General features: G+C 38.5%; 1 protein-coding gene across 1 annotated transcript; it reads left to right on the top strand.

The window, feature by feature from the left end:
- Nucleotides 1-2,717: 2,717 nt before the first annotated feature.
- On the top strand, nucleotides 2,718-11,139 carry LOC122080981 (MACPF domain-containing protein At4g24290-like). The gene is made up of 6 exons (XM_042647883.1): nucleotides 2,718-2,956; nucleotides 3,960-4,158; nucleotides 4,255-4,332; nucleotides 4,418-4,601; nucleotides 5,047-5,213; nucleotides 10,078-11,139. Exons 1-6 carry the CDS (start codon nucleotides 2,718-2,720, stop codon nucleotides 10,780-10,782), a joined length of 1,572 nt encoding a protein of 523 aa, XP_042503817.1. The 3' UTR covers nucleotides 10,783-11,139.

Raw genomic sequence — 11,139 nt, 5'->3', positions numbered from 1 at the left:
ACTCGAACCCACGACCACTAGGTTGAAATGGAGCAACCTCACCATTGTGCTGAGGTCCGCCCTCAAGAAAGAGGAGAAAGTATAAGAAGGGGAAAAAAAAAGAGGAAAAAAGGTACAACTCATAATTTATTTTTTGGGGGGGTGGGGATGGAAGTAGTTATTATGGTTGAATGCCACTGTTTCTTCTGAAGGAAAAGTTAATTCTTCTTCTTTTCAATTTCCTCTTAAACTTCATCATGGTGGGTACAGGTCAGGATTGATTTACATTTACTAAACCACTTTCATATTGTAATCCAACTTGGGGGGCTAGAATCCAGGTTTCTGTCTGACCATTATGAGTTCAAAATTGGGAACCATATGTGGATTGAATGGCCATCTGTATAGGATAAGGGTTTGGTTGCAAAGCCATCAGATTGAGGTGACAATAAGAAATGAAAAATGAGATAAGAGACAGGTTTTCACAAATAATGTTGTAGTGAACAATAGAAGAACTTGCAGACATTTTCCTTTCTTTTCGTTTTTTTCTTCAGGGTTGGGGGAGGAGGAAGGTTGGAACTTGATCTTTACACCTTGAGAAAAGAAAAAAAAAAAAATTGGAAGTTTGAGTGGGAAACTGAACCAAGTGTATTTGGATATTGTTCTCATAACAGAAATGGAGCAATCATAAGAAGAGTTAATGACATTTATTGAGCCGACCTCATTTAGTTGGGATACAGCTGAGTTGTGTTGTTGTTGACTCATTGAGTTATGATTTAAAACTTGCTTAGGTAGAGTTGCCCATTCACTGCTTGTTACATTCTGTAACAGTGTGCGATTATGGTATCTGTATAGTCTCTCTCTCTCTCTCCAATTGGTCAGTGGTCTTGAGTTCCATTTAATTTCCATTATCTTCAAAAGACTTGTGATAGAGACTAGAAAGAGTTTTCAGTTGTAAAAATGTTAATCTCTTTGAAAACTCTCGGATCTCATTTATCATAGTGATGAATGACAGCCAGTATCAGGTTGGCATTGTTATATAGGAGTACTTCACATCTTTTCAGAACTGAGTTTCCTCTAAATGCCCCTCCACATTTAATTTGAATATTTTGGTTGGTGGTTTTGACCTTTAACCTAGCCCTCCTTCATCTATAGGCTTATGTTGTTGATATTCATCCATTGAATGCAAAGTCTTCAATAGGGGAAGATTTCTATTTCCATCTTTAAAACACTGGTTATTTCTTGGAACTGTTTTCTGATTTTGTACCCTTGTGTTAGCATTTTCATTGATTACCAACCATCATGCATTTATTCTTTGCAAATTCCTCAAACTACAGGACAGGGGATAATCCCCAGCATTTTTCTAACTTCATTGGTGTTGACAGCATTCTCTGATATGAAGATCTGGCTGTTGGGATATTTTGTAATTGGAAAGACTATGTGCTGATGATTTAACAAAAGGAAAGGAGTTCCTTCAGAGAAAACTTTCTTTTGCCAATGGTCCTTATCTTGTACCCTGCTATCTATAGCAAGAAAATTCTGACTTGGTAGCGTTGTATATGCAATAATCATGTTCAAAAGCCTGAATTTGCAATTAAAGGTGGGGTTGGATGATAATCTCAGATTCTTCACAATCAATTCGAATGCAGTCATTGCTTGGAATCTTCATAGTCAATACAAACTCGGGCACTGGAGTGGTGCCACTAGATGACAATAGCTACTGCTGACAGCAGTGGAACTGATGTTGGACGAGCTCACTCGTGAATCTGTGACTTGCTTTGCAGTGTTAACATGGTATCTGCCAAGTATTTCTGATGGAGGGCAGTAGGGGTAGGGAAGAATCCCTGAGATGAACTCAGAGTTGCAGGGGAGGGAGAGAGGATTTTATTTTATTTTATTTTATTTTTTTTTTTGGGGTGGGGTGGTGATGGGGAAAAGAATCACACACTAGCCCGCAGGCTTTCACACAACTCAACTCTATTCTATTCTTCTATTCTCTGATTTGTCCATCGGTTACAACCATTATATAGGAAAATAAAGGCATAAAAAAGGAAATTTACTGAAATAGGGAACTACCCTAAACAAAGGAACAAATTGCAAACTGACTCTGCTCCTAACTCTTATGTACTTAACTTCCTAAAGTAAAGTAAAGATATTATTCTCCTAAATAAAATAAACTATTAAAAACCTACTAGACCAAATAACCAAATATGGATCTGGTTCATCTCCGTTTGGACACCCAGATAAGTTTGGATCGGTCCACAGGTGTGTATCTGCATCAATTTCCTTTCAGGTTCTCATTAGCTGTGGAAACATTTCTAAATGAGGCATTTTAGGATACCTCTGACTTCCCATCAAACAAGAGATTTACAGCTTATGATGGTCTTGATACTATGGCTCAATTGGTGATGCGGTCGTGTTTTCTAGTCCAGCTAACTGACCAATAAAAAGGAAAGAACTTACTATATCTGCGTAATAAATGGAAATAAACACTGTTCTTTATTGTCATAGTTCCTTCAGGGTCTATCCTACATCTTTTGGTGCTACTTATTGTGGTTAAAAAGTTAAAGTGAGCAAATTGTTGGATTTTGCGTGCCTTTGAATTTCGGTAGCTGCCGTAGTTCTTTTTTTTTTCTAATTCCTTTTTCTATCTGTGAATACTTTCCACATAATATCTTTTGAGTTGTAGTTTCTGTTGTCTTCTATATTTTGATATTTGGCTCCTTATTCTTCCCCTGCAGATGTCAGAGTTGCTCAATCAGAAATCTTCAATACAAGGGAAGGTTCCTTCAGGATATTTTAATTCTATTTTTGAGTTAAGTGGAGCCTGGTTGCATGATGCCACGGACACTAAATATCTTGCTTTTGACGGATACTTTGTTTCATTGTACTATTTGCACCTAACGGCATCTCCATTACTTCTCCAAGAGAAAGTGAAGAAGGCTGTCCCATCTATCTGGGACCCAGCATCATTATCTAGGTAGGTGTCTTTTTCTTTTCTCTCTCTTTTTTTTTTTTTTTTTTTTTTTGAGCTCGAGATATTTCTTGGATGTTAGTTATGAGATCAAACATATATATTGGTGTTCTAACTCTTGATTTACTACTTTATTGGAATCATAGGATTTTTCATTAAGAACCTTGTGGACATTGATGCCTTATGGGAAGTATACACTTCCTATACTAGTCAAGGGAAGTAGACTAGTAAAATGAATTCCATCCTAATGATCTCAAGAAACATAGTTTTGGGTTGGTAAAAGTAGTCCATGAACTAGAGGAGAGTTGGTGTGAATAAGAATATACAAGCAAATAGAGGGTGAGAAAAATGAGAAAATAAATGAGGGCCTAAGGCTTTGCTTACAACTCTGAAGTTCTAAATTTTGATCGCTAACCTAAATTGGTGAAATCTTGGATGTCTACAAATACTTGCATCTTACAAGACCTATATAAATCTGATTGACACATGTTTAAACTGTATAATTGATTTACCGATTTACTGATTCCTAATAGAAAATGACAAAATATATTTATGTTTTAAGTCTAATGTGTGGGTCCATATTGGCCATATTGAATTTGTTTCTCTCTAGGAAATCCACTTTCAAGAACTGACAAACACAAAAGCTCTTTCTGTGCTAGTCCAGTAGTTCATAACCAGATTAGACCCTGATTTTGTTCCAGATTGTTGAAGGCAGCCTCAATTGAGTAGTGGCTGCTTAGAGGTTCCCCAGCTGGATCTTTGGGTGCTCCTGAAGCTCTTTTTCATTTCCTTGATTCCTTATTATTAATTTGGTGAATGTTAATTATCTTCCCATAGTTGGAAGTTGGACTTGCATCAGTAAGATCAAGATTACCAATCAAATACTCAGCATAGTTACTTTGGGTCTTTACTGTTAAGGTCTTTTGTTCTTTTATATCTTGATGTCAGAAGGATCATATGCTGTCTTGTTGATTTTGTACTTTAATTCTGTTGATACTTGCCTTAACAGGTTCATCCAGACATATGGGACACACATAATTGTCGGAATGGGGGTTGGAGGTCAGGATCTTGTTTGTGTTAGACAAAAACCCTTTTCATCAGTTCCTCCTGCTGATCTCAAAGGATATTTGGAGGATCTTGGGGATCGCCTGTTTTCAGATGGAAGGAGGTCCTTGCCACTATGGAAAACTAGAGATTCCAAGCAAAAGGTTTCTTCTTCTTCTTCTTCTTCTTCTTCTTCTTCTTCTTCTGCTTCTTCTTCTTCTAGCCAAAGCCTCTGCCCCTAACTTTGATAAACTTGTTAGGTTCCGGAGGTCTTCTACCGTATCTTGCATTCCAATACCATGCCGTTGACCAGCATTTCAGAATCATCAAGCAAGGATGTGAGTCTATCACCTTGTATCTGTTTTCTTCTCTGGACTCGTGTTTGGCTTCAGGTTTAAACATATTTTGATCTAATCTAAACAGGGCCTCACCATCATTAGCTCCAAAAGGGGAGGGAATGCATTTTTGCATAGCCACCACGACTGGCTCCAGTCGGTTCCTTCTAACCCTGATGTTATACTCTTCAAGTTTGTACCTATTACTTCTCTTCTTACTGGGATTCCAGGCAGTGGCTATCTAAGTCATGCAATCAATCTCTATCTTCGCTGTGAGTTCCTTGAAGCCAAATTGGTGGATGTTTATGTTGCATTTTTCTGTAGTTTATATTGATTGCTATTGGTACAGCATAGCTGCCGTGGCAGGGAATTTTTCTGTAGTGTTGCATATTTATATTGATTGCTATTGTAGTCATAATATATAATCTTTTTCCTTATCCTAAATATTCTAATAAATAATATAAAATTAAATTTATTTTTTTTTTTAAATTCTGAATGCCTCTTGTGTCCATTTCACAGCTTTGTTGGGTTACAGATTTTGGGAATTCCCCCTCCCTCCACCCTCCCCACCCCCCCCCCCCCTTTTTATTTCCATATGAGTAATGATATTCTGTCATTTGGTTTGTTTTAGCTTTGTACCAAATGAATGTAGTCCAGAGAAATTGTTCAATCATATTTTTCTTTCTGCTGATAAACAATAACTTGATGCCTGATTAGATAAACCTACACCAGATGATTTACGGTACTTTTTGGAGTTTCAAGTTCCTCTTCAATATGCACCTATGTTTTCTGAGCTGCCTCTTGGGCATCAAAGAAGAAAGGTTTCTGGTCCTGCCTTGCAGTTTCGAATCATGGGTCCCAAGCTTCGTGTGAGCTCTGCCCAGGTATGCCTACTGCATTGTCTTTGGTAAATATTATGATATTCTTTAGAGTAAGATTACTTAGACCTCCCCTGTACTAGGCCTTAATTACATGCACCTTCCCTGTGTTTTCAAAAATTAACTCACACTTCCCCTAATTCTAAAAACTTGTTACAAACGTCCCACCCTGGTAAAAGTTTACTGTTAAGTGGTGGAGGCATATGGGCATAAACTTTTAATTGACCAAAGTACCCTTAGATGTAGGGTGAAGTTACGTTTTTACCCTATTATACAAATCCCCTAATTGACATAGTCACCACCTCCAATGTCTTCTCCCTAGTTCCCGAAGACAAAGAAGCTGCCAAAGAAGAAGGCAGAGAGGACTCAGAGGACGAGCAACCGGTTTTGTCTTTGTTGTAGCGACATGATGGGCGGAGACCAGAACTCGGCCCTGATTCCAGCTCGGCCACCGTAACAGAAACTTCGACCGGAGTTTCATTGGAGGCTGCTGTAGGGATTTCTGAAGTAACAAGGGTTCTGCGGAGTCTGCAAGTAGAGTGGGAGTGAAACCACATGTCGATGCAATCTATGTGGAAGCTGTGATTGCATTTAGGGAGGTGATAACCCTAAATTTGTGAATTGGGTTTAACTCATTGACTTTGAGAAACTCCATGAAACACCTCTTATTCTGGATTTTCTGAGCATTTTGTGGGAAGGCAGATTTATATCAGAACTCAAAGGGGGAAAAAGAAAGAAAAAATCTGGCCCCTGTTTCTGTCCGCATCCCTTTCTTCAAATGTGTTTGTTGTTGCATAGAACTCAATGGCAGCTGAAGGGATTAGATTTAAGAGAGTCAAGTACCAGCCTATTACAACTACTAATCGAAACCCAAATCCCTTGTTTAGATTTGTATCGCTTGGAGCACGACACAGCTTTTCTATTGTTGCAGCGATGACCGTGCTCAGAATAGGTGGCGGAGAAGAAATGGCAACAAAACTATCTTGTTTCTGCACAATAGCAGCAGTGGCAGGGCTCAGCTGCGTGAAATGATGGGTGAGAGAAAAAAAGCATCAAAACCCTCCTCGTTCCCTCTCTGCTTCTCGCTCTCTCTCTTCATCTGTCCCTCTGATTCTCTTTCTTTCCCTGTTTCTCTCTTCCCTCTCTTCCCAGAGTGTTTCTTTGCTACTCTCTGTTTTCGCTACCTCAGTTAGTATGGATATAATCCACCGCATAAGAAAAGGGACACCTGAATTTGTACAAGGAAAATATCTGAATTAGGATATAGCTATTCCAACCATCGGAGGAAGGGAACGTTGAGTGAATTCATTGTAACTAAAGAATATATACAGAACAGTGACCTAGGACAGTAAATGGATCTGAGCTGTTCCAGGCAAACAATTCAGGAGTTGTAGGTTGCTGTGGGAGAGAGGGAGAGAAGGTTTGTAATGGGTAAGGGTTTAAATAAGGGTTGAGTGGGTTGAGTTTTAGTGGAGGATTCAAATTTGCGTTTGCATTTTCTATTTTACACTGTCGGCGGAAATGGGATGGTTATAACAAGTTTTTAGAATTAGGGGAAGCAAGAGTAATTTTTTAGAACATAGGTGAGGTGCGTGTAATTAAGGCCTAGTACATGGGAGGTCCAAGTAATTTACTCTATTCTTTATTGCTTGGTTATTTAATTCCGTCTTGTATCAGTAATATTTAAAGTGTAATAGAGTGAACAATGTAGGAGACTGTCGGTCAATAGAAAATTTTCTCATATAATGAAGAGAGTGGTAAAACAGAATAGTTATACTAGTCAGCCAAGTGAACTACACGAATGAATAACTGCTACTTGGAGAAACTACAAGTCCCTAGATTCTATTATTTAGGGAACCTTCATATTTTGAAGACCTAAATCTTCATATTGAAGATCTCTTCAAAATGTTAACTTCTTTTATGAGAAATGTGTAGCTGTCCCAGGGCATGGTTCGAGGTCTCGGTGAGATCTTGCCCTAAAATCTGGTTTTTTGGCTTTGGGGAGTTGAGACCATAGGCATTACTGTAAAACAATAATATCTCGCTTGAAATCTCTGTTTCTCACTGAGATTTCAGTTCATTTCTCAGTTCGACTCGACCAAGTCACATGATGTTTTAAACCCATTTCACTGAAATTTCTCGCCTTTCTCGCTAGATTTCGCCTGTCGCGGCCTACTATGAAGAAAAACCCCAAAAGACTTTGTGTTTTGGTGCTTCTTCTTGCCAAATCTCACCTCTACAGTAGAGATCAACACTTGGAGATTGAAAATTGACACTTTTTGATGTCTTTTAATTCCTTTTGCTTATTTAAGTTGTTTTGTTTTACACTTTTACTTGAATTATATGTGTTTTAAAAGTATTAGATATTGTGTGGAATAGACTAGGGTAGAGCTACGCCATAGACTAGGGTCCAAAGTCAAAGTACCATTTTGGGTTTGATTTGTAGAAATCTAATGTTTCCTTTTTGTTTTAGAAGGCCTAAAATAGGCTGCCGAAACCCATTCCCAAGTTTGACCGAGTTGTCCTGTCCAAAAATGCATTGTTTCACTGAGATCTCACCAAGGTCTTGCCAGAACTCGGCTTTTGGCCTGGGCAAAACCATGGGCGAAACCAAGACCTCAAACCTTGATCCAAAGTCAGCCATCTAGAGAACCCGAAAGTGTATTGGGCCTAAGATTTCCTTACAAAAAGGTATTTAAATATGGTATACCATGCTTGTGCAGTGCATTTCTTTTGGAGAGGGGGTGTCCACCAGATAGCTGACCCTGGGATTCTCCTTGCTCTACTCTTCCTCTCCCCCCACTGGGAAGCTTCTCGACATAGTTTTTCCAATTTCTATCACCTTAACAAATTTCATCTCAAAGTCAACCCCTAACCCTAGTTTTCATATTCAGCTCAATGTATAAGTGCTACGATTTTCTCTAGAAAACCTCACTTCGTGTCAAATTCATCCTCCTTGACTTGAACCTACACCCACATATTCCTCTTGCTGCATTTCATATCGTTGAATCATAGTTTTGCTTAATATGAATTATAAATCCTAGGATCGTACACTGCCTAGTATCAATACGTTATTAGCTTCCACCCAGAAAAAAAAATTATAAAATTAAATAATAATTTAATGTTTATGAAGGGAGAGACAATTAGAATGAATCATGGTTATCTTTTGAAGAAGATCTGAATTTTGGGGAAAAGCTTAGTTGATGCGACTGGTACTAGCAGGTGTAACAGGTTAATACACAAGAATTTCAAGGGAAGGCAGCCAAATTTTATCATTTGTTCACCACCAATGGAGTTTAAAAGGTATAAGGCATGAATTCGTGGTAGTTCTGGTAGAAGCAAAACAGGAGAATAGGGAGGTCAGGGTGTGCTTTAAGATTGAAGTGAAGTGAAAACGAACAGATAAAGCATGATCTTGGAATCCACCGAGGCAGTAACTCATGAAAACAGTAATCCCACAAGGGTGGACCTCCCAAACTCAAAAACAAAATAAAGAGAACATGCAGACTAAGCTGGCCTATTCTAGTGGACCAAAGACATTTGATTAATTACAAAAGTCATGCCCGACAAACCAATTCAAATCCCTTCCAAAGTCTATTTATTTATGATTTTGCCACTGTACCTGAAAATTCATGAAAACTTAAAACAACTTTTTGTCAACTGATCAAAATGAAGAACCTTCTGTAACCATAATACTTTTAACTATATCCTATTTGATGAACCAATCGTAAGTCCAATTAAAATAGGTATGGGGTTTTGTTCAGGTCAATTCATATTAGAAGTCAGCTAAGACGGTCTTTGTTAAGTTTTGTAATTCGATTAGGGAATTAGTTAGAAATGCTTATAATAAGGGCCCAGGAATCGAGGCCCAATTTTTATCCTTAACCTTCGATAATTTTTTGGTATAAATCTTACCTCAACTTCCATTTAATCAGGGGCCTTCGCTTGATGTGATTATAATAAGCTTTGGCTGACAGCACGAAGATGCTGGGTTAAGTCTGATGGTGGTCAGTTTGTGTAAAAAAATTTTTAGGTTAGAACTGACATAAATCCACCCCCTGGTACCCTGCAAAAGCATATGTTCTCCCAAAGTTGCGCCCAATGACGAATATGTTAGAAATTTTATAGTTCAAAAGAAAGTAATCAGTGCCAATTGGTGTCTGAAGCTGCAGAATAGACATCTGCGAAGTTAAATCTGTATTTGTTGATGTGTTCATGAAGTGCAGAATATATAAGTAATAAACTCAGAGTATGGTAATAGCCTAATACATGGATAATTATATAGATGGTAAATAAGTAGCACAAATGTAGTATAAGAAGGGTAGCAGTTGTATGATAAATTAATTTTGTCAAGGTCGTACATCATATGTCTCAGACATGGATTCATTGTTGAAGGTGGGCTATCATCTGAAAATAGTCTCCTGTTATATTGGCTTTCTTCCTTGGATCTTGTTGAAAATTTATTGCATTTCATCATGCTCTTCAAAGCCTTACTCTTTGGGTAGAATGAAAAGTAACTGAAAGTGATGAAGTGAAGTCCTGGACTTCCTGATCATCAGAGTTGGGAAATATTGGCTTGAAATCTAAATTTATAATAAAAGTTGAGGGTGGATGAACTTGGAAAACTGCCTTTTCTTTTGTCTCGACAGAAAAAGATAGAAAGCTTTTACTGTTTATATAGTATGATAAGTTTCTCTCTTAGAAAATTTTCTTTTCAGACTTTGCATGTTTAGAATATTGTTATTTTGATGCATAATAATTTGGTCCAGACACTTGCTTCATTACAGCCCAAAGATGGAAATTGATGTCCAGAGCACATTTTTAATGGTCTCTTTTTTCTTCCTCCTAATCTTCTTTAGTATCATTTCAGGTGTCAACTGATCGGAAGCCAGTGACTGGTTTGCGCTTGTATTTAGAAGGGGAGAAATGCAACCGAATAGCCTTACATTTACAGCATTTGTCCAGTGTTCCAAATATTATAGAATCTTTGTGGGCAGCTTCCTCCACATCAAGGCCATCGGAGTGGAGAGGGTCTGATGACTATGAGATTGGCAGCCAATACTTGGAGCCAGTCAAATGGAGGAGATACTCAAACATATGCACACTGGCAGTCGAGCACGACCCTAAATGGTTACAGGGTGAAAATGATGGTGTTTTTGTTGTAACAGGAGGCCAGCTAGTCACAAGGGGGAAGTGGCCAAGGACAGTGCTTCATCTTCGTCTACTTTTTACCCACCTGCCCAACTGCAGCATCAGGAGTACAGAGTGGGCTACTGTACCAGCTGTTTCTCAGAAGTCAGGCTTCCTTGCAAACCTGAGTACGACCTTCCTGCAACGTGAAGTGGCTGGTCGCCCAAAGCAAGTTCCAGCTGCACTGAACTCAGGTGTATACCCAGATGGTCCACCATTGCCCACTAATGCTCGCAGGCTATTACGGTACATCGAGACAGGAGAGGTGGTGCGTGGTCCTCATGATAATCCGGGACATTGGCTGGTAACAGCTGCGAAGCTTGCAATTGAAGGTCACAAGATTGCTTTGCAAACTAAGTTTGCCTTGTTAAATTATCCCTCATGAGCAAGGAATAGCCGGTGTATATATGAAATGGCTGCATAAATGACTGTTCTATCTGTTTTTTTTTCTTTCATTGTAATTATATTTTTTAGTGGGAATTGATAAAGGTTTGTAAAAATGGAGAAATCGGTATGCAAAGATGAGACTCATTTTGTTTACCTCCACACTAGTGTGGATTAAGGGTGAGATCTGATGTTAAGAAGGGCTGCAGATGTTGGTTTTTGTTCACAGCTGGTCTAGGAATATTCTCCCTGATAAAACCATGAGTACACCTAATGTTTTGGGCAAAAGACAGTCTGATGTAATCAGAAAGTTTTTCAACTTTCAAATTGACAGGACCTTGTTTCCTTTGTAGACTAA

The sequence above is a fragment of the Macadamia integrifolia genome, chromosome 6 (assembly GCF_013358625.1).
Source record: "Macadamia integrifolia cultivar HAES 741 chromosome 6, SCU_Mint_v3, whole genome shotgun sequence".
NCBI lineage: Eukaryota > Viridiplantae > Streptophyta > Magnoliopsida > Proteales > Proteaceae > Macadamia > Macadamia integrifolia.
The sequence above is the reverse complement of the archived record's forward strand: the minus strand, read 5'-3'. Positions and strand labels throughout refer to the sequence as shown.

Bases quoted from the DNA above. Each gene is read 5' to 3' on its own strand.
- LOC122080981 (XM_042647883.1), top strand. From the start codon at position 2,718: ATGTCAGAGTTGCTCAATCAGAAATCTTCAATACAAGGGAAGGTTCCT. The intron at 2,957-3,959 runs GTAGGTGTCTTT...TTGCCTTAACAG, and splicing joins GACCCAGCATCATTATCTAG to GTTCATCCAGACATATGGGA. The intron at 4,602-5,046 runs GTGAGTTCCTTG...ATGCCTGATTAG, and splicing joins AATCAATCTCTATCTTCGCT to ATAAACCTACACCAGATGAT.